The following is a 22,721-nucleotide window of genomic DNA, read 5'->3' as shown; positions in this document are numbered from 1 at the left end:
ACTATATAGAGAATAGGGTGTCATTTAGGATACTGCCCTTATCTCCACCTGATAGACACCAGGAAGTGATGCAATGGCTCCAGTGAGGCATTTCCTGTGTCCTGCTGTCCAAACACACTGATCTCTGATAGTGTTCTATGTAGGTCTTTCCATCCTCATCCAACTATTCTTTTCTCTTGTTTATCAGTGCAGCTCCTCTGCTCTTCTGTTTCCTTCTCTCTCTCTCAGCTCACTGGTCTCTCTCGCTCACTGGTCTTCCTCAGTCCTCAGGTCTCTCTCACTGGTCTCTCTCACTGGTCTCTCTACCATCAGAATCTGGTCTCTCTCACTGGTCTCTCCTCTCACTGGTCTCCATCAGAATCACTGGTCTCCTCTCACTGGTCTCTGGTCTCTCTCTCTCTCAGGTCTCTCTTTCTCTGGTCTCTCTCTCTCACTGGTCCTCTCTTTTCTCTCTCACTGGTCTCTCTCTCTCTGGTCTCTCTCTCTCTGGTCTCTCCTCTCTCTGGCCTCTCTCTCTCTGGTCTCTCTCTCTGGTCTGTCTCTCTCTCTCTAGCTCTCTCTCTGGTCTCTCTCTCTCTAGTCAGAGTCATCAGTGAGAGGAGGTTGTCAGTCAATGGGTGTGTCCCAAAAGCTCCCTCATAGTGCACTACTTTTGACCAGAGCTCTATTGGCCCTTCCTCCTCAGTATGGGCCCCTCCTCCTCTCCGAGCACCAGTACACTATAAAGACACTAAGGGTGCCATTTGGGACTGAGACAGTCTAGTAGTTTCATAATGACAGGAGTTCAGCTCAGCATGATTGTCTGTTAAGAGGAACTGAAACAGAGACTAAGTTTCACTGCTCGACTAACCACCAGCTTCCTGTTCCGTTGGGGGACTGGTTACAATTTGGAAACAGTGTTTTAGCATTTTTGGTACAAAGTTAGCATATCAATTGAACCTCTCCCCCCCCCTCTCTCTCTCCCTCCTCTCTCTTTCTCTCCCCCTCCTCTCTCTCAGTCCTCAGAATCATGTTCCTCTCCTCCTCCTCTTCCTCCAGGTACCAGGCAGAATCATGCTTTCTCTCCTCCTTCCTCTCCATCAGAATCATGTTTCTCCTCCTTTTCCAGCATATCAGAACCATGTTTCTCCTCCTCTCAGCTCCTCTCCTCCCAAAGGCAGCCGTCTCAGGCCAGAGAGGGGTTGATGTCATTTCTCCTCCAGACGGCTGTGACCTCCTCCTGACGGAGCGTCTGAATCATGCTCCTTAGCGAGGTGGATGTCATCGAGCAGGACAGCGTTCCCGCTGGACGACTGCCAGAAACTCATAGAACACGGAGTCAACACTGCAGACCTGCTTCCTCAGGGTGAGGTATCAGATAGACGGAGGGACGCCTGGTTCAAATCCTCGGAGCCCTCCTCAGCAAGGCACTTAATCATGTTGACCATGGTCAGACCCCACTCCCTGAGACTGTCTCAGGGGAGTAGGGATATGCAAAATCACATGTTTCTTTCCACACTGTGTGTAACAGGACTAATATAATAATATAATCACCTCACAAATTATTATGACTCCTACACACCATCAGAATCATGTTTCTCCTCCTCCTCCTCAGTACCATCAGAAGAATGTTTCTCCTCCTCTTCCTCCTCCTCCTCAGTACCGTCAGAATCATGTTTCTCCTCCTCCTCCTCCTCCTCCCATCAGAATCATGTACCATCAGAATCATGTTTCTCCTCCTCTTCTCCTCCTCAGTACCATCAGAATCATGTTTCTCCTCCTCCTCCTCTTCCTCAGTACCATCAGAATCATGTTTCTCCTCCTCCTCTTCTCAGTACCATCAGAATCATGTTTCTCCTCCCTCTCTCCTCCTCCTCCTCCTCAGTACCATCAGAATCATGTTTCTCCTCCTCCTCCTCCTCAGTACCATCAGAATCATGTTTCTCCTCCTCCTCCTCCTCAGTACCATCAGAATCATGTTTCTCCTCCTCCTCCTCAGTACCATCAGAATCATGTTTCTCCTCCCTCCTCAGTACCATCAGAATCATGTTTCTCCTCCTCCTCTTCCTCAGTACCATCAGAATCATGTTTCTCCTCCTCCTCCTCCTCAGTACCATCAGAATCATGTTTCTCCTCCTCCTCCTCCTCAGAATCATGTTTCAGTACCATCAGAATCATGTTTCTCCTCCTCCTCCTCTCAGTACCATCAGAATCATGTTTCTCCTCCTCAGTACCATCAGAATCATGTTTCTCCTCCTCCTCCTCCTCCTCAGTACCATCAGAATCATGTTTCTCCTCCTCCTCTCCTCAGTACCATCAGAATCATGTTTCTCCTCCTCCTCCTCTTCCTCAGTACCATCAGAATCATGTTTCTCCTCCTCCTCCTCTCCCTCAGTACCATCAGAATCATGTTTCTCCTCCTCCTCCTCAGTACCTCAGAATCATGTTTCCAGTCAGAATCATGTTTCTCCTCCTCTCCTCAGTACCATCAGAATCATGTTTCTCCTCCTCTCTCCTCCCTCAGTACCATCAGAATCATGTTTCTCCTCCTCCTCCTCCTCAGTACCATCAGAATCATGTTTCTCCTCCTCTTCATCCTCCTCCTCAGTACCATCAGATTCATGTTTCTCCTCTTCCTCCTCAGTACCATCAGAAGAATGTTTCTCCTCCTCTTCCTCCTCCTCCTCAGTACCTCAGAATCATGTTTCTCCTCCGCCTCCTCCTCAGTACCATCAGAATCATGTTTCTCCTCCGCCTCCTCCTCAGTACCATCAGAATCATGTTTCTCCTCCTCTTCCGCCTCCTCCTCAGTACCATCAGAATCATGTTTCTCCTCCTCCTCCTCCTCCTCCTCCTCAGTACCATCAGAATCATGTTTCTCCTCCTCCTCCTCCTCCTCAGTACCATCAGAATCATGTTTCTCCTCCTCCTCCTCCTCCTCAGTACCATCAGAATCATGTTTCTCCTCCTCCTCCTCCTCCTCAGTACCATCAGAATCATGTTTCTCCTCCTCCTCCTCCTCCTCAGTACCATCAGAATCATGTTTCTCCTCCTCCTCCTCCTCAGTACCATCAGAATCATGTTTCTCCTCCTCCTCCTCCTCCTCAGTACCATCAGAATCATGTTTCTCCTCCTCCTCCTCCTCAGTACCATCAGAATCATGTTTCTCCTCCTCCTCCTCCTCAGTACCATCAGAATCATGTTTCTCCTCCTCCTCCTCAGTACCATCAGAATCATGTTTCTCCTCCTCCTCCTCCTCAGTACCATCAGAATCATGTTTCTCCTGTCCTCTTCCTCCTCCTCTTCCTCAGTACCATCAGAATCATGTTTCTCCTGTCCTCTTCCTCCTCCTCTTCCTCAGTACCATCAGAATCATGTTTCTCCTCCTCCTCTTCCTCAGTACCGTCAGAATCATGTTTCTCCTCCTCCTCCTCAGTACCGTCAGAATCATGTTTCTCCTCCTCCTCTTCCTCTCAGTACCGTCAGAATCATGTTTCTCCTCCTCCTCCTCCTCAGAATCTCCTCCTCCTCCTCCTCCTCCTCAGTACCGTCAGAATCATGTTTCTCCTCCTCCCTCCTCCCTCAGTACCGTCAGAATCATGTTTCTCCTCCTCCTCCTCATTACCGTCAGAATCATGTTTCTCCTCCTCCTCAGTACCGTCAATCATGTTTCTCCTCCTCTTCCTCCTCTTCCTCCTCCTCCTCAGTACCATGTTTCTCCTCCTCTTCCTCCTCCTCCTCAGTACCATCAGAATCATGTTTCTCCTCCTCTTCCTCCTCCTCCTCAGTACCATCAGAATCATGTTTCTCCTCCTCCTTCCTCCTCAGTACCGTCAGAATCATGTTTCTCCTGTCCTCTTCCTCCTCCTCTTCCTCAGTACCATCAGAATCATGTTTCTCCTCCTCTTCCTCAGTACCATCAGAATCATGTTTCTCCTCCTCCTCTTCCTCAGTACCATCAGAATCATGTTTCTCCTCCTCCTCTTCCTCAGGACCATCAGAATCATGTTTCTCCTCCTCCTCTTCCTCAGTACCATCAGAATCATGTTTCTCCTGTCCTCTTCCTCAGTACCATCAGAATCATGTTTCTCCTGTCCTCTTCCTCAGTACCATCAGAATCATGTTTCTCCTGTCCTCTTCCTCAGTACCATCAGAATCATGTTTCTCCTCCTCCTCTTCCTCCTCCTCCTCAGTACCATCAGAATCATGTTTCTCCTCCTCCTCTTCCTCCTCCTCCTCAGTACCATCAGAATCATGTTTCTCCTCCTCCTCTTCCTCCTCCTCCTCAGTACCATCAGAATCATGTTTCTCCTCTTCTCCTCCTCCTCAGTACCATCAGAATCATGTTTCTCCTCCTCCTCCTCCTCAGTACCGTCAGAATCATGTTTCTCCTCCTCCTCCTCAGTACCGTCAGAATCATGTTTCTCCTCCTCCTCAGTACCGTCAGAATCATGTTTCTCCTCCTCCTCCTCAGTACCATCAGAATCATGTTTCTCCTGTCCTCTTCCTCCTCAGTAATCTCCTATTTAATGATTCATACTGTAATGAGTCATACTGTAATTAAACACTGATTAAAGGTTTTAATCCCTCCCCCTGTCTCCAGGTGAGGTAGCTATCCGTTGTGGTCTGGGGGAGAAGGAGGACCTGCTGGGGTGTTTCACCAAGAAGGCCCTTCAGATCCATCTGGACAGGTGAAGGAGAGAGAGGGAGTTGTCGTACTCTCTTTCACTATGTCATAACTTTAAGACGACAATGTAAAGGTTAACTCGGTGTGTGTGTGTGTGTGTGTGTGTTTATTTTAACCGTGTGTGTGTGTGTTTATTTTAACCGTGTGTGTGTGTGTGTGTGTTTATTTTAACCGTGTGTGTGTGTGTGTGTGTGTGTGTTTATTTTAACCGTGTGTGTGTGTGTGTGTGTGTGTGTGTGTGTTTATTTTAACCGTGTGTGTGTGTGTGTGTGTGTGTTTATTTTAACCGTGTGTGTGTGGTGTGTGTGTGTTTATTTTAACCGTGTATGTGTGTGTTTATTTTAACCGTGTGTGTGTGTGTGTGTGTGTGTGTGTGTGTGTTTATTTGAACCGTGTGTGTGTGTGTGTTTATTTGAACCGTGTGTGTGTGTGTGTGTGTCTCAGCCTCCCGGAGGTACCAGTGTTAGTAGACGTGCCGTGTGTGTCTGCCCAGCTGGATGACTCTCTGCTGTACGCGGTGAGAGACAGAGTGTCACGACACGGATCAGTCTCTTCACACCCTCCAGTCCAGATAGAGGAGCTCCAGGAGAGACCTGGCAGTGTGTTGGTACGCTGGTGTAAGGTGAGTTCAGATAGAGGAGCTCCAGGAGAGACCTGGCAGTGTGTTGGTACGCTGGTGTAAGGTGAGTTCAGATAGAGGAGCTCCAGGAGAGACCTGGCAGTGTGTTGGTACGCTGGTGTAAGGTGAGTTCAGATAGAGGAGCTCCAGGAGAGACCTGGCAGTGTGTTAGTACGCTGGTGTAAGGTGAGTTCAGATAGAGGAGCTCCAGGAGAGACCTGGCAGTGTGTTAGTACGCTGGTGTAAGGTGAGTCCAGATAGAGGAGCTCCAGGAGAGACCTGGCAGTGTGTTGGTACGCTGGTGTAAGGTGAGTTCAGATAGAGGAGCTCCAGGAGAGACCTGGCAGTGTGTTAGTACGCTGGTGTAAGGTGAGGACACACACACACTCTACAGGTGTTTTCACACTGATATTAACTAACTAGTACACTGTACTGTGGGGGTGTGTGTTTCATAACATCTCTGTGTTTCTCTGTCTCTCTGTCTCTCTCTGTTTCTCTCTGTCTCTCTGTGTCTGTGTCTCTGTCTCTCTGTGTCTGTGTCTCTCTGTGTGTCTTTCTCTCTCTCTCTCTGTGTGTCTTTCTCTGTGTCTCTCTCTCTGTCTCTCTGTCTCTCTCTGTGTCTCTGTCTCTGTGTCTCTCTGTGTCTCTGTCTCTCTCTGTCTCTCTCCCTGTGTCTCTCTAGGTGGATGATGAGTTTGCGGTGCAGGACTACCGTCTGCAGTATCGTCGCTCAGTGTCTGGTCAGTACCCAGGTCAAAAATGATATAATATCTCAGAACATATTCATTTCTTTGTGATGGTATATCAATCGTATTTATTCAAAATTATTATAATAATCTAAGTCGGAATGTTTTAATAAAACCATCACAAATCAGCGACTGTCTCTCTGTGCAACAAAGGGACCGGCGACTGTCTCTCAGTGCAACAAAGGGACCGGCGACTGTCTCTCAGTGCAACAAAGGGACCGGCGACTGTCTCTCAGTGCAACAAAGGGACCGGCGACTGTCTCTCAGTGCAACAAAGGGACCGGCGACTGTCTCTCAGTGCAACAAAGGGACCGGCGACTGTCTCTCAGTGCAACAAAGGGACCGGCGACTGTCTCTCAGTGCAACAAAGGGACCGGCGACTGTCTCTCAGTGCAACAAAGGGACCGGCGACTGTCTCTCAGTGCAACAAAGGGACCGACCTCTCAGTGCAACAAAGGGACTGTCTCTCAGTGCAACAAAGGGACCGGCGACTGTCTCTCAGTGCAACAAAGGGACCGGCGACTGTCTCTCAGTGCAACAAAGGGACCGGCGACTGTCTCTCAGTGCAACAAAGGGACTCTCAGTGCAACAAAGGGACTGTCTCTCAGTGCAACAAAGGGACCGGCGACTGTCTCTCAGTGCAACAAAGGGACCGGCGACTGTCTCTCAGTGCAACAAAGGGACCGGCGACTGTCTCTCAGTGCAACAAAGGGACCGGCGACTGTCTCTCAGTGCAACAAAGGGACCGGCGACTGTCTCTCAGTGCAACAAAGGGACCGGCGACTGTCTCTCAGTGCAACAAAGGGACCGGCGACTGTCTCTCAGTGCAACAAAGGGACCGGCGACTGTCTCTCAGTGCAACAAAGGGACCGGCGACTGTCTCTCAGTGCAACAAAGGGACCGGCGACTGTCTCTCAGTGCAACAAAGGGACCGGCGACTGTCTCTCAGTGCAACAAAGGGACCGGCGACTGTCTCTCAGTGCAACAAAGGGACCGGCGACTGTCTCTCAGTGCAACAAAGGGACCGGCGACTGTCTCTCAGTGCAACAAAGGGACCGGCGACTCTCTCAGTGCAACAAAGGGACCGGCGACTGTCTCTCAGTGCAACAAAGGGACCGGCGACTGTCTCTCAGTGCAACAAAGGGACCGGCGACTGTCTCTCAGTGCAACAAAGGGACCGGCGACTGTCTCTCAGTGCAACAAAGGGACCGGCGACTGTCTCTCAGTGCAACAAAGGGACCGGCGACTGTCTCTCAGTGCAACAAAGGGACCGGCGACTGTCTCTCAGTGCAACAAAGGGACTGTCTCTCAGTGCAACAAAGGGACTGTCTCTCAGTGCAACAAAGGGACCGGCGACTGTCTCTCAGTGCAACAAAGGGACCGGCGACTGTCTCTCAGTGCAACAAAGGGACCGGCGACTGTCTCTCAGTGCAACAAAGGGACCGGGCGACTGTCTCTCAGTGCAACAAAGGGACCGGCGACTGTCTCTCAGTGCAACAAAGGGACCGGCGACTGTCTCTCAGTGCAACAAAGGGACCGGCGACTGTCTCTCAGTGCAACAAAGGGACCGGCGACTGTCTCTCAGTGCAACAAAGGGACCAGTCCTGATCCCATGAATCTGTTTGGGCCTGTGGATATGTTGTCCTAACCACAGAATTACATATTAGTACTACTTTATTAATAGAGCTTAATAATATTAATACTATATCATATTATAACGTGAAATATATTATAAAATGTAATTGTATGAATGGTACATTATAATATGAATAATACGTTTGAATTGAATAGTACTTTATAATATGAATAGTACTTTATCATATGAATAGTACGTTATCATATGAATAGTACGTTATCATATGAATAGTACTTTATCATATGAATAGTACTTTATCATATGAATAGTACTTTATATGAATAGTACTTTATCATATGAATAGTACTTTATCATATGAATAGTACTTTATCATATGAATAGTACTTTATCATATGAATAGTACTTTATAATATGAATAGTACTTTATCATATGAATAGTACTTTATCATATGAATAGTACTTTATCATATGAATAGTACTTTATATGAATAGTACTTTATCATATGAATAGTACTTTATCATATGAATAGTACTTTATCATATGAATAGTACTTTATCATATGAATAGTACTTTATCATATCAATAGTACTTTATCATATGAATAGTACTTTATAATATCAATAGTACTTTATATGAATAGTACTTTATCATATGAATAGTACTTTATCATATGAATCGTACTTTATCATATGAATAGTACTTTATCATATGAATAGTACGTTCTACTAGAATAGTGCTTTGTTAATGGTAGTTGATGGTCCTAACCTTGGTATCTTCCCCTTCAGGTCAGTACGAGGACACCTACATCGGGCCGGAGCAGGAGTTCCTGGTCCTACACCTGGACCCCCACACTGATCATCTGTTCAGGGTGTGTGCCCGGGGGGAGGGACGTACCGAGTGGAGCCCCTGGAGCGTCCCACAGACAGGATACACCACACTGGCACCCCATGGTAAACACACACACACCACAGGGTAAACACACACACACACCACAGGGTAAACACACACACACCACAGGGTAAACACTCACACACTATAGGGTAAACACACACGACTTGGTAAACACACACACACACCACAGGGTAAACACTCACACACTATAGGGTAAACACACACACCACATGGTAAACACTCACACACTATAGGGTAAACACACACACCACAGGGTAAACACACACACCACAGGGTAAACACTCACACACTATAGGGTAAACACACACACCACAGGGTAAACACTCACACACACCCCAGGGTAAACTCGCACACCCCAGGGTAAACTCGCACACCCCAGGGTAAACTCACACCCCCCAGGGTAAACTCACACCCCCCAGGGTAAACTCACACCCCCCAGGGTAAACACACACCCCAGGGTAAACACACACCCCAGGGTAAACACACACCCCAGGGTAAACACCCCCCCCCCAGGGTAAACACACACCCCAGGGTAAACACACAACCCAGGGTAAACACACAACCCAGGGTAAACTAACACACCCCAGGGTAAACTCCCCCCAGAGTAAACACAGACACCTGAAGCAGATACAGGGTGATGCGTTCAGCTCCAGGTTCTGCATGCTGACACAGCGTGGTCTACGAACCTCAAAGTATGTCTCTGATGGTATTTCTGTGTCTCTGATGGTGTTTCTGTGTCTCTGATGGTATTTCTGTGTCTCTGATGGTATTTCTGTGTCTCTGATGGTGTTTCTGTGTCTCTGATGGTATTTCTGTGTCTCTGATGGTATTTCTGTGTCTCTGATGGTATTTCTGTGTCTCTGATGGTGTGTGCTCGTGTAACCTGTAGACGTTTGTTGGTCTCGTGTATCGTGAGTCTCTAGCTCTGGTCCAGGGCATCAGTGTGTTATGCACATAGTCAGGGAACTAGCTCTGGTCCAGGGCATCAGTGTGTTAGGCACATAATAGTCAGGGCACTAGCTCTGGTCCAGGGTGTAATGTTAACCATTGTTGCTTGTGCAGCTAGCTACTTAGCACACACTAGCTACTTGGTACACACTAGCTACTTAGTACACACTAGCTACTTAGTACACACTAGCTACTTAGCACACACTAGCTACTTAGCACACACTAGCTACCTAGCTTGTAATTTCATCTCCCGTGCTGTTGGTGTCAGTAAAGCACCGTCCTCTCTGGCATCACTCAACATCCTGTCTCATCTCCTGTGTCTCAGTGTCTGTGGCGTGAGAAGGTGTGTCTCCTGGAGCCAGACCTGTTGAAATGCAGTCGGCCTCGACTGAAGATGTACTGTTGTCATGGTTTCTGTCTTCTTCTCGGTGGTGTGTGTTTCTCTGACCGTGTGTGTGTGTGTTTCTCTGACCGTGTGTGTGTTTCTCTGACCGTGTGTGTGTGTGTTTCTCTGACCGTGTGTGTGTGTGTGTTTCTCTGACCGTGTGTGTGTTCCAGAGTGGTGTCCAGGCAGTGAGGGCTACATCCTCAGCAGTAGAAGGAACATCGCCATGCGGAGTGACTCGTCCCCCTCTAAAGCTGGGGTTCTCTACTCCAACGCTCCGACCTACTTCTGTGGACAGACGCTCACCTTCAAGTCAGTACACACACTCCCTCTCTCTCTCTCTCCATCACAATCTGTAGCGTAATGTTATGCTGTGATTAATGTGTGTTCTGTGTGCTTGCGTAGGATCTCTGCCACGGGCCAGGTGGACAAGCGGGACAGTATCGGGGTGTGTGTGGGGTGTGAGGGAGAGGCGGAGTCTCTGCAGAGGGACCAGGCCGTCTGCATCTCCACCAACGGTACGCTCACAATCACTTTTTATTTTGGTAAAGCGTACAATTGCAGAGTAGCAGCAGCGTTAAAAGTTAGCAAAACTTAAAGATTTTTTTCTCACCTTCTTTCTCTCCCTCTTCTTCCTCTTCTCTCCCTCCCTCTTCTTCCTCTCTCTCTCCCCCTCTTCTCTCTCTCTCCCCCTCTTCTCTCTCTCTCCCTCCCTCTTCTCTCTCTTCTTTCTCTCCCTCTTCTTCCTCTTCTCTCCCTCTTCCCCTTCTCTCTCCCCCTCTTCTCTCTCCCTCTTCCCCTTCTCTCTCTCCCTCCCTCTTCTCTCTCTCTCCCCCTCTTCTCTCTCTTTATCCCTCTTCTCTCTCTCTCTCCCCCTCTTCTCTCTCTCTCTCCCTCTCTCTCTCTCTCTCCCCTCTTCTCTCTCTCTCCCTCTTTATCCCTCTTCTCTCTCTCTCTCCCTCTTCTCTCTCTCTCCCCTCTTCTCTCTCTCTCTCTCCTCTTCTCTCTCTCTCCTCTCCTCTCTCTCTCTCTCTCCCTCTCCTCTCTCTCTCCCTCTTCTCTCTTTTATCCTCTCTTCTCTCTCTCTCTCCCCTTCTCTCTCTCTCCCCTCCCTCTCTCTCTCCCCTCTCTCTCTCTCTCTCTCTCCCCCTCTTCTCTCTCTCTCCCCCTCTTCTCTCTCTCTCTCCCCCTTCTCTCTCTCTCTCCTCTCTTCTCTCTCTCCCTCTTCTCTCTCTCCCTCTCTTCTCTCTCTCTCTCCTCTCTCTCTCTCTCTCTCTTCTCTCTCTCTCTCTCTTCTCTCTCTTTCCCCTCTTCTCTCTCTCTTTATCCCTCTTCTCTCTCTTCCCTCTCTCTCTCTCTCTCTCCCTCTTCTCTCTCTCTCTTCTTCTCTCTCTCTCTCTTCCCCTCTCTCTCCTCTTCTCTCTCTCCCCCTCTTTATCCCTCTTCTCTCTCTTTATCCCTCTTATCTCTCTCTCCCCCTCTTTTCTCTCTTTATCCCTATTCTCTCTCCCTCTTCTCTTTATCCTTCTCTCTCTCTCTCTCTCTCTCCCCTCCAGGAGCAGTGTTTGTCAACGGTAAAGAGATGACCAACCAGCTGCCTTCCATCACCCTCGGCTCTGCTGTGACCTTCGATATGGAAGTGGTCAACCTACTTCCTATTAGCAACAACAACAACCTTAGCGACGGAGGCAACTTCAAGCTGAGGGTTACGATTGGCTCAGGGAACCGGGAAGTGGTGTTTGATTGGCTGCTGGACCAAGGGGTGGACTGCCTGTTCTTTGGCTGCTCCTTAGCCCACCCTGGTTGGAAGGTGCTGGTGTTCTGAGGCTGCTGATTGGACAGCAGACCTGTCAGTCAACACAAAGGGACAAGCAGGGTAACAGTCCTGTCTGCTGGAGTTGTCCTGTCCCAAATCAACCCCTGCTATTCAAACTTTTTTTAGCAGGGACCCTATTTTGTTGTGTGCATTTTCTCATGAACTCAACCCCAAAATAATTTTAAAAAACAGTACATTTTAGATTTTTACATCAACGAATAACCCTCAATTCATTACATTTACAAGAAACCAAAATAAATGTACTCAATTTTATTTTTTAAATACGTTTGTATATTGTCTCATACATTAATCTGTACTCGTACTATTTGTTTAGTGGGGGGGTCCGATCCTGGCCTCGTACTATTTATTTAGTGGGGGGGTCGCGATCCTGGCCTCGTACTATTTATTTAGTGGGGGGGGTCGCGATCCTGGCCTCGTACTATTTGTTTAGTGGGGGGTCGCGATCCTGGCCTCGTACTATTTGTTTAGTGGGGGGGGGGGTCGCGATCCTGGCCTCGTACTATTTGTTTAGTGGGGGGTCGCGATCCTGGCCTCGTACTATTTGTTTAGTGGGGGGTCATCCTGGCCTCGTACTATTTGTTTAGTTGGGGGGCAACGATCCTGGCCTCGAGGGTTACGATTGTTTAGTGGGGGGTGGTGGTCACGATCCTGGCCTCGTACTATTTGTTTAGTGGGGGTCACGATCCTGGCCTCGTACTATTTGTTTAGTGGGGGGTGGTCACGATCCTGGCCTCGTACTGGTTTAGTGGGGGGTCACGATCCTGGCCTCGTACTATTTGTTTAGTGGGGGGGTCGCGATCCTGGCCTCGTACTATTTATTTAGTGGGGGACCTGGCCTCGTAACATTTGTTTAGTGGGGGTCGCGATCCTGGCCTCGTACTATTTATTTAGTGGGGGGGGGGGGGGGTCACGATCCTGGCCTCGTACTATTTGTTTAGTGGGGGGTCGCATCCTGGCCTCGTACTATTTGTTTAGTGGGGGGGCGCGATCCTGGCCTCGTACTATTTGTTTAGTGGGGGGTCGCGATCCTGGCCTCGTACTATTTGTTTAGTGGGGGCGCTATCCTGGCCTCGTACTATTTGTTTAGTGGGGGTCACGATCCTGGCCTTTACAAGTAAATGTACTATTTGTTTAGTGGGGGGTGGTCACGATCCTGGCCTCGTACTATTTGTTTAGTGGGGGGTCACGATCCTGGCCTCGTACTATTTGTTTAGTGGGGGGGGTCGCGATCCTGGCCTCGTACTATTTATTTAGTGGGGGGGTCGCGATCCTGGCCTCGTACTATTTGTTTAGTGGGGGGTCGCGATCCTGGCCTCGTACTATTTATTTAGTGGGGGGTCGCGATCCTGGCCTCGTACTATTTGTTTAGTGGGGGGTCGCGATCCTGGCCTCGTACTATTTGTTTAGTGGGGGGGTCGCGATCCTGGCCTCGTACTATTTGTTTAGTGGGGGGCGCGATCCTGGCCTCGTACTATTTGTTTAGTGGGGGGGGTCACGATCCTGGCCTCGTACTATTTGTTTAGTGGGGGGGGTCGCGATCCTGGCCTCGTACTATTTGTTTAGTGGGGGGTCGGTCCTGGCGATCCTGGCCTCGTACTATTTGTTTAGTGGGGGGGGTGGTCACGATCCTGGCCTCGTACTGTTTGTTTAGTGGGGGGGGGGGGTCGCGATCCTGGCCTCGTACTATTTGTTTAGGGGGGGGGGGTCGCGATCCTGGCCTCGTACTATTTGTTTAGTGGGGGGTCGCGATCCTGGCCTCGTACTATTTGTTTAGTGGGGGGTCGCGATCCTGGCCTCGTACTGTTTGTTTAGTGGGGGGTCACGATCCTGGCCTCGTACTATTTGTTTAGTGGGGGGTCGCGATCCTGGCCTCGTACTATTTGTTTAGTGGGGGGGGGGGGGTCGCGATCCTGGCCTCGTACTATTTGTTTAGGGGGAGGGGGGGGGTCGCGATCCTGGCCTCGTACTATTTGTTTAGTGGGGGGGTTGCGATCCTGGCCTTTGAATACCACTGCCTGCGACACTTAGCCTCTACCCCCTTTAGCAACTGGTCAGTGTTGGGGTATATCTAAATGTGAATTCAACTGTTGTTTACAGTAAATGTACCCCTCTTTAACCCACTGTGACTCATCTGGTCCTTTCACCCTGGGAAAGGTTTCATCTGGCACAGCGATCTGTGCTTCCTCCAGGTATGACTGGTGATGGCTGAGAGTTGTCTGCTCCGGTATCAGAGAACCTCAGCTCCCAGTAGCTCACCTTTCTCCTCTTGGGCACCTTGGATGGACAAATGTACACAAAGCCCTTTCTGACCTGTCTGATAAGATATCCTGCCATCTGATACAGACTGGTGTACCAGAACTGACCAATCATTATTCCTTTTCAAGACACACTCAGGCTGTGCATGAAATGGCACCCTGTTCCCTACATAGTGCTATGGGCCTTGGTCAAAAGTAGTGCACTATATAGGGAATAGGGTGCCATTCCTGTGCCCTATTTCAGATGCACATTCTCTCCAAATGTCCTAAAATGGTGTTTTTTTAACTTTGAATGTGAGAACAATAAGGGGGTGGTCTCGCTCAGAGAAGTGATCAGAGAGCGAGACACGTTGCCTTTCATCAAACACTTGAGCTGCAAAGCATGCTGGTCTGGTTTACCACAGAATAAAACACCATCACTGTGAAAAACAACTCACTCCAGAGATCGTAACCTCTTCTTTGTCGGTCTCTCCTCTCCCTGTCGACCCGTTTTCAGTTCTCTAGCTCGGTGTGAGCAGAACTCATGCGGTGTACAAAGATCAGATTCAGATCAGATTTCATGCTCTTAATGTGCTTTTTAAAAACGTTATATTTTTTTTTGCTAACAGTATTCACAACCATGTAATGCAACTTCACTTGTAGACATTGATGTACTTTCATGTGAATTTTTGGAGGAACTTGTGAGAGGTGAATTTATATTTTAAAACGGCATCCTATTTCCTCTAGACCACTATAGGGACTAGGGGGCCGTTTTGGGTTGCTTCCTGTGATTCTGCAGAGATGGTATGGTTGCTGTGGTTACAGAGCGCTCTTCAGCAGACTGACTGTTGAGTTCGATGGTTCAAATTTAAATGAAGCTTTATTTAACTAGGCAAGTCAGGAAAGAACAAAATGTTATTTACAATGACGATGCTGGGCCAAACCCTATGGGACTCCCGATCATGGCCGGTTGTGACAGCCTGGAAACGAACCAGGGTCTGTAGTGACGCCTCTAGCACTGCAATACAGTGCCTTAGACTGCTGCGCCACTCGGGAGTGTGACATTTAAACAGGTTAACAGTGGTCATACATACTGTAAGACACTGCTGGATAAAAGCTATAGCTTGGATACAGTATATATATATATATATATTACTCTGTGGCAGTGTTGCTTCACATCCAAATCATCTGATATCAGTGAAAGGCTGCCAATGGCGCAAGGGTAGGAGTGTGGGGTTGGAAATGGAACCAGGCCACCTGTTATAGTGGGGTCGTACTCAGCTGTCTTGTCATCCACCACCCTCTTCATGCAAACATCCGTCTCAGATTCCTTTAACTGTGTGAGAGTCCCAAATAGCACCCTATCCCCCATCTAGTGCACTACTTTCGACCAGGATCCATAGGGCTGGTCAAAAGAAGTGCATCAGATAGGGTGCCATTTGGAATGCTGACTGTGACTTGTAATCAGGGTTGGGGCTCAGTTCCATTTCAATTTGGGAGTTTAACTGAAATTCCAATTTGCGTTAAAAGTGGAATGTGAGTCGACTTCCTAAAATGGCATTGACCCCCAGTCCTGCGTGTTATCAGGCTTATTATTGACATCTGTGTATGTTCCTTCCTTCAGTACAGAACGAATGCCCCAGAAACATCCAATAAAATTGCTTAGTCATCTATTTTTGGTTATTTTATTTGTCTGAAATATGAAACAATCCAAAATTGGATCTACACCAAGAGATGGACAGAAGTCAGGATGTTGGGTCAGCCAGGCTAGCAGATCATTTCTACTAGCCAGGGTAACAAGCGGGTCTAAAATGTTCCGGCCCGTGTCATGGTTGGAAATACAACATTTGGCTGGTCTGACGCGCTAGTTGGGCACAATGCTACTGGCCCAGTCTGAAAAGTTCTATTCTCGGGCTCGCTGAAGGTCGATCCCCCATCCTAACATGTGAATGAGATAGTTACAGTAACGTGACCAGTAGTGTTAGAACCGTATCCATGAGAACAGTGACCAGTAGTGTTAGAACCGTATCCATGAGATACAGTAACGTGACCAGTAGTGTTAGAACCGTATCCATGAGATAGTTACAGTAATGTGACCAGTAGTGTTAGAACCATATCCATGAGATAGTTACAGTAGTGTTAGAACCATATCCATGAGAACGTGACCAGTAGTGTTAGAACCGTATCCATGAGAACGTGACCAGTAGTGTTAGAACCGTATCCATTCAATTAAAACCATATGAGACGTTAATGGTAATAGTACAAAACATCTTTATTCTTTTAAATAGAAAACATTTTCTATGACTCCTTTATTACTAAATTCCAACGTCCAGCTGGTTTTAGGATGTTGGTGAACAAAAGTCCTGTTTTTCTTTTGCATTTTCTTATCTGGGTTCGCTAGAGCAAAATGTTGCTCCTTTTTCCTGAAGTGACATATATATATATATATATATACACACAAACCTGGGTCATGTTCATTGAGGCGCACTGTAGCAAAACGTTTTGCAACAGAAGATAAGTGTTTTATTGGATTAGTACAGAGTACCTCCAACTCCCTCGATTTTTGAGTGCTTTCTAACGTTTTGTGCCAAATGAACATGACCCTAGTCAACATACTGCACACAGCTACAGAACAGAACGTAGGAACAGCTTCCTTTGTTTGGGTCCTGATTGATTGCAATTCAAGTTAACACCTGAAAAGATCCACCCCACCACTGGAGAAGCAATGACACCCTGTTTCCTATATCTGAAATGACACCTTATTTCCTATATAGTGCACTCCTGTTGACCAGGGCCCATACCAGTGGAGGCTGCTGAGGGGAGGACGGCTCATAATGGCATCAAACACATGGAAATCACATGTTAGATACCATTCTGCTCCAGCCATTACCACGAGCCCGTCCTCCCCAATTAAAGCTGCCACCAACCTCCTGTGGTCCATGCTACTTTTGACCAGGGCCCGTCCTCCCCAATTAAAGCTGCCACCAACCTCCTGTGGTCCATGCTACTTTTGACCAGGGCCCGTCCTCCCCAATTAAAGCTGCCACCAACCTCCTGTGGTCCATGCTACTTTTGACCAGGGCCCGTCCTCCCCAATTAAAGCTGCCACCAACCTCCTGTGGTCCATGCTACTTTTGACCAGGGCCCTATGGTACACTATATATATATATATATATATATAGGAAATAAGATGCTAATTGGAACAGTTTCACAGGTGAGGAAAACAGTAGAAAATCTGCAGCAGATCCAACTCCCTTTGGTCAGGAAACTGAACAACATTTAACCCATTGTGATACTTACTACAGTTGATGTCCAGCAGGTCAACATGTCACCTTTCTGAAGACGTCAACACTGACCGTGACAAATTACTCCAACATAGTAAGAGTGCGTCCCAAATGGCACCTTATTCCCTATAAGTAGTGCACTACCCTGTGGACCCTGGTCAAAAGTAGTATACTATATAGGGAGCCATTCGGGACACTGCCCAAAAGCAGTGAGTGGATGCGGGTGCTGCACGGTTTCAGCTTGATGATGAATGTGGTCATACAGTGTAACTGAACCTTGACCTAATGACCTGACAACCTCAAAAAGGTTACAGATGACTGCGATCTGTGCTCACTGAGGGCCTGAATCATCTGTCTAGTAGCACCATTGAATCCTGACTGACTTGAGTGCTAACTAGACCTGAGTTCAAATACTTGATCTGTGCTTGATTGAGCTTGCCTGGCTTAAATGGACCTAAAGACTAGTCCCAAAACTGCAACTCCCCTCCCATCTAGCACTCCAGCCAGGCTAGAGCAAACGTTAAAGACTCCAAATAGTATTTAAACAGAGGTCTGACAGCAATACGCATTTAGTTTAGGATGGGGGCAAAGTGATGTTTCTACCCTGAGCCAGACACCTTCTAGTCCAACAACACTGTTTCCAAGAGCTGGACTTCAGACCAGTGTACCGTCCCTCCCTCAAGTTTAGCCTCAAAATGGCCTCCATAGTAATAAACATAACAATCAAATGTTGACATTCAGAATGCATCATCATTACAACCAACCATTCCCCTTGTAAAAACAATAACAATACAGCAGAGTCTGTCCGTCATCAGGGTTGTATTCATTAGTGCACACTGTAGCAAAAACGTTTAGAAAAAGAAAACGAAAACAAACGTTTATATTGTTCACGTAGTCCATCCCAAGTGAAGTCCCAAGTCTTTTCGGTTCGTCTCTATAATTAATATATATATATATATATTTTTTTTAACGAGTTTGTCCCAAAGCAAATATCCCAAATGGCACCTTATTTCCTATCTAGTGCACATACGCCCAAGGAAATAAGCTTTAAAATCTGAAACATTTTAGGGGTGTGAACCGTTTGTCTCATGAACAGTGCTTGTGCCCATAGAAATGGATGTTCCCCAATGCTGGAAGAGGGACCCGAGTGAAACAGTTTGGGAACCACTGATCTATATAGGACCCTATGGGCCTCGGCCTAGAGTACTAAAGCCTTGTAACAGCCAGAACGGCCCAGAGGGCAGGAGCCCACCTCCTGCTTCTGTAGTGAGGCAGCTTGATGTACAAGTACATCCCCTGGACAGAATGCTAGTCTATAGCAGACAGCTTGATGTACAAGTACACCTCCTGGACAGAATGCTAGTCTATAGCAGACAGCTTGATGTACAAGTACACCTCCTGGACAGAATGCTAGTCTATAGCAGACAGATTGATGTACAAGTACCACTCCTGGACAGAATGCTAGTCTATAGCAGACAGCTTGATGTACAAGTACACCCCAGAATCTATAGCAGACAGCTTGGACAGAATGGACAGAATGCTAGTCTATAGCAGACAGCTTGATGTACAAGTACACCTCCTGGACAGAATGCTAGTCTATAGCAGACAGCTTGATGTACAAGTACACCTCCTGGACAGAATGCTAGTCTATAGCAGACAGCTTGATGTACAAGTACACCTCCTGGACAGAATGCTAGTCTATAGCAGACAGCTTGATGAACAAGTACATCCCCTAGTCTATAGCAGACAGCTTGATGTACAAGTACACCCCTGGACAGAATGCTAGTCTATAGCAGACAGCTTGATGTACAAGTACCACTCCTGGACAGAATGCTAGTCTATAGCAGGCAGCTTGATGTACAAGTACACCTCCTGGACAGAATGCTGGTCTATAGCAGACAGCTTGATGTACAAGTACACCTCCTGGAGCTTGATGAGATCACCCTAGTCTATAGCAGACAGCTTGATGTACAAGTACATCCCCTAGTCTAGCAGACAGCTTGATGAACAAGTACATCCCCTAGTCTATAGCAGACAGCTTGATGTACAAGTACATCCCCTAGTCTATAGCAGACAGCTTGGTGTACAAGTACATCCCCTGGACAGAATGCTAGTCTATAGCAGACAGCTTGATGTACAAGTACACCTCCTGGACAGAATGCTAATCTATAGCAGACAGCTTGATGTATAAGTACACCTCCTGGACAGAATGCTAGTCTATAGCAGACAGCTTGATGTATAAGTACACCTCCTGGACAGAATGCTAGTCTATAGCAGACAGCTTGATGTACAGGGCCTGGTAAAAAGTATTGCACACTAGTATAAAGGAATATGGTGCCAGTTGGGACTAAGTTATTGCGCTTACAGACCTCATGGTCACTGTAACGTCAGTCTAATGACATCAAAGCAAGACTGAATAACCAGACATGGGGAAAAACTAGACCAAGGTTTCCCTGCTATAACCAGTGGGACTGTGTGTGTGTGTGTGTGTGTCTCCAAATTGACTTAAATGATTCTGGCCCACCACCTCTATACAGTAAACCCAACACCATTGTTTGGAATGATGTCATCATGAGTCTCTCTTATTATTCCCTCCAATCACCACCAACACCAACACACCCTCTTTCACCCTCCACTCAGCCAATCACCGGGCATCATTTTAGATACTCATCACTCCTCCAGGAGAGGGCCGGAGGGTACCTCACAACTTATGCCTCTTGCTCGGCCTGGACGTTTCCACAGCAACAGAACTACCAGCTTCATCGCCGATGCCGTTTCCATTCGTGCGGCCATTACCATGGTTACTCTTACCATCCGTGTGGTCGTCATTACATGTGGCATAGTCGGGTTGCAGCTCAGACGGAGACTCCAGCGCTGTCACCCAATACTCTCCTCCTTCCTGCCGCTGGGTCTGCTGGATGTGTCGGAGGCGTGTCATGGCCTGGTTGATGGTTGCCGTGGTAACCAGTTTAAAGTCATGCATGCTGACCAGGTGTAACAGGAAGTTCCTACAGAGGTTCTTCCTGGCAATGTATGCACCGCAACCTTCCACAAACGCTAGACAGGCTCCGTTCATCTGGTTATCTGCTATGTAGCTGAGGGGCAGAGAGAGAGAGGAGGGGAAAGAGCGAGAGAGAGGAGGGGAGAGAGAGAGGAGGGGAGAGAGGAGAGAGAGAGAGAGAGGGGAGAGAGAGAGGAGGGGAGAGAGAGAGAGAGAGGAGGGGAGAGAGAGAGAGAGGAGGGGAGAGAAAGAGAGGGGGGGGGAGAGAGAGGAGGGGGATTAGAGTAGGGACGTCAAACGTTCAGCCTGTGCCAGACACTATGGAGCCTCTAGTCTAGAGCGCCTGGTTAATACGAATTCATTTGGGGCAGCAGGTAGCCTAGTGGTTAGAGCGTTGGACCAGTAACCGAAAGGTTGCTAGATTGAATCCCCGAGCCGACAAGGTAAAAATCTGTAGTTCTGCCCCTGAACAAGGCAGTTAACCCACTGTTCCTAGGCTGTAGTTCTGCCCCTGAACAAGGCAGTTAACCCACTGTTCCTAGGCTGTTGTTCTGCCCCTGAACAAGGCAGTTAACCCACTGTTCCTAGGCTGTTGTTCTGCCCCTGAACAAGGCAGTTAACCCACTGTTCCTAGGCTGTTGTTCTGCCCCTGAACAAGGCAGTTAACCCACTGTTCCTAGGCTGTTGTTCTGCCCCTGAACAAGGCAGTTAACCCACTGTTCCTAGGCTGTTGTTCTGCCCCTGAACAAGGCAGTTAACCCACTGTTCCTAGGCTGTTGTTCTGCCCCTGAACAAGGCAGTTAACCCACTGTTCCTAGGCTGTTGTTCTGCCCCTGAACAAGGCAGTTAACCCACTGTTCCTAGGCTGTTGTTCTGCCCCTGAACAAGGCAGTTAACCCACTGTTCCTAGGCTGTTGTTCTGCCCCTGAACAAGGCAGTTAACCCACTGTTCCTAGGCTGTTGTTCTGCCCCTGAACAAGGCAGTTAACCCACTGTTCCTAGGCTGTTGTTCTGCCCCTGAACAAGGCAGTTAACCCACTGTTCCTAGGCTGTTGTTCTGCCCCTGAACAAGGCAGTTAACCCACTGTTCCTAGGCTGTTGTTCTGCCCCTGAACAAGGCAGTTAACCCACTGTTCCTAGGCTGTTGTTCTGCCCCTGAACAAGGCAGTTAACCCACTGTTCCTAGGCTGTTGTTCTGCCCCTGAACAAGGCAGTTAACCCACTGTTCTAGGCTGTTGTTCTGCCCCTGAACAAGGCAGTTAACCCACTGTTCCTAGGCTGTTGTTCTGCCCCTGAACAAGGCAGTTAACCCACTGTTCCTAGGCTGTTGTTCTGCCCCTGAACAAGGCAGTTAACCCACTGTTCCTAGGCTGTTGTTCTGCCCCTGAACAAGGCAGTTAACCCACTGTTCCTAGGCTGTTGTTCTGCCCCTGAACAAGGCAGTTAACCCACTGTTCCTAGGCTGTTGTTCTGCCCCTGAACAAGGCAGTTAACCCACTGTTCCTAGGCTGTTGTTCTGCCCCTGAACAAGGCAGTTAACCCACTGTTCCTAGGCCGTCATTGAAAATAAGAATTTGTTCTTAACCGACTTGCCTTGTTAAATAAAGAATACAAATAATATGGGGATTCTGTTGTGTTTTAAACTCAATGAGTGAGAAATAGATGTCATCAAGCAGGTTTCCATCCATCATATGGAAGTAAACTTGGAGTCACGCGACGATATGATTCACAGTTACAGATTTAATAACTTCACAGGTGAAAGTGCACGGTGATGAACTTGATGCTCCTTCACAATAAATATCCAACAAGGCAGTTAACCCACTGTTCCTAGGCGTTGTTCTGCACCCAGCAACGCCTAGAGAGTTAACCCACTGTTCCTAGGAACTGTTGTTCTGCCCAGCAACAAGAAGTTAACCCACTGTTCCTAACTGTTGAGAACCTGAACCCAGCAACGTCTTAACCCACAGCAACCTAGGCTGTTGTTCTGAGAACCCTGACCCACAGCAACGACACACAGCAACGTCTAGGAACCCACGTTCCAGCAACGCTGAGAAGCCCTGAACAAGGCAGTTAACCCACTGTTCCAGGCTGTTGTTCTGCCCCTGAACAAGGCAGTTAACCCACTGTTCCTAGGAACGATGTTGTTCTGCCCACACAGCAACGTCTTAACCCACACAGGCTGTTGTTCTGCCCACAACAAGGCAGCAACGTCTGAGAGAACGACACACAGCAACGTCTAAGACCACTCATTGACAGCAACGTCTAGAGAAGAACAGTTCAACGCCTTGTTAAACGTCTAGAGAACGACACACAGCAACGCCTATGAACGGATTCTGAGAACGAACACAGCAACGCCTAGAGAACGACACATCTAGAGAACGACACACAGCAACGTTTCCATCCATCATAGCAAACGTCTGAGAACGACACGCAACGTCTAGAGAACACAACAGAGAGAACACGCAACGTCTAGAGAACGACACACAGCAAC

General features: G+C 48.0%; 4 protein-coding genes across 4 annotated transcripts in view; 2 read left to right on the top strand and 2 right to left on the bottom strand.

The window, feature by feature from the left end:
• Positions 1-22,721, top strand: part of LOC135564763 (cytokine receptor-like factor 3) — a 133,086-nt gene that overhangs the window by 23,078 nt on the left and 87,287 nt on the right. The gene's annotated exons all lie outside the window — the stretch shown is intronic.
• crlf3 (cytokine receptor-like factor 3) lies at positions 1,258-11,972 on the top strand. The gene is made up of 8 exons (XM_065010974.1): positions 1,258-1,345; positions 4,577-4,670; positions 5,111-5,288; positions 5,968-6,025; positions 8,415-8,579; positions 10,048-10,186; positions 10,280-10,392; positions 11,431-11,972. The coding sequence occupies exons 1-8, from the start codon at positions 1,258-1,260 to the stop codon at positions 11,697-11,699; spliced, it is 1,104 nt and encodes a 367-aa protein (XP_064867046.1). The 3' UTR covers positions 11,700-11,972.
• LOC135564762 (polycomb protein SUZ12-like) lies at positions 18,764-20,390 on the bottom strand. The gene is made up of 2 exons (XM_065010768.1): positions 19,334-20,390; positions 18,764-19,158 (listed from the first exon to the last, which is right to left on the bottom strand). Exon 1 carries the CDS (start codon positions 20,303-20,305, stop codon positions 19,931-19,933), a length of 375 nt encoding a protein of 124 aa, XP_064866840.1. The 5' UTR covers positions 20,306-20,390; the 3' UTR covers positions 18,764-19,158; positions 19,334-19,930.
• LOC135564889 (polycomb protein suz12-A-like) overlaps positions 22,519-22,721 on the bottom strand; it is a 31,679-nt gene continuing 31,476 nt past the window's right edge. The window contains exon 18 of the mRNA XM_065010973.1: positions 22,519-22,667. Within this exon, the coding sequence (XP_064867045.1) occupies positions 22,519-22,667 (149 nt within the window). The remainder of the gene's footprint in view (positions 22,668-22,721) is intronic.

Source organism: Oncorhynchus nerka, linkage group LG26, assembly GCF_034236695.1.
Source record: "Oncorhynchus nerka isolate Pitt River linkage group LG26, Oner_Uvic_2.0, whole genome shotgun sequence".
Taxonomy (NCBI): Eukaryota; Metazoa; Chordata; class Actinopteri; order Salmoniformes; family Salmonidae; genus Oncorhynchus; species Oncorhynchus nerka.
The sequence above is the reverse complement of the archived record's forward strand: the minus strand, read 5'-3'. Positions and strand labels throughout refer to the sequence as shown.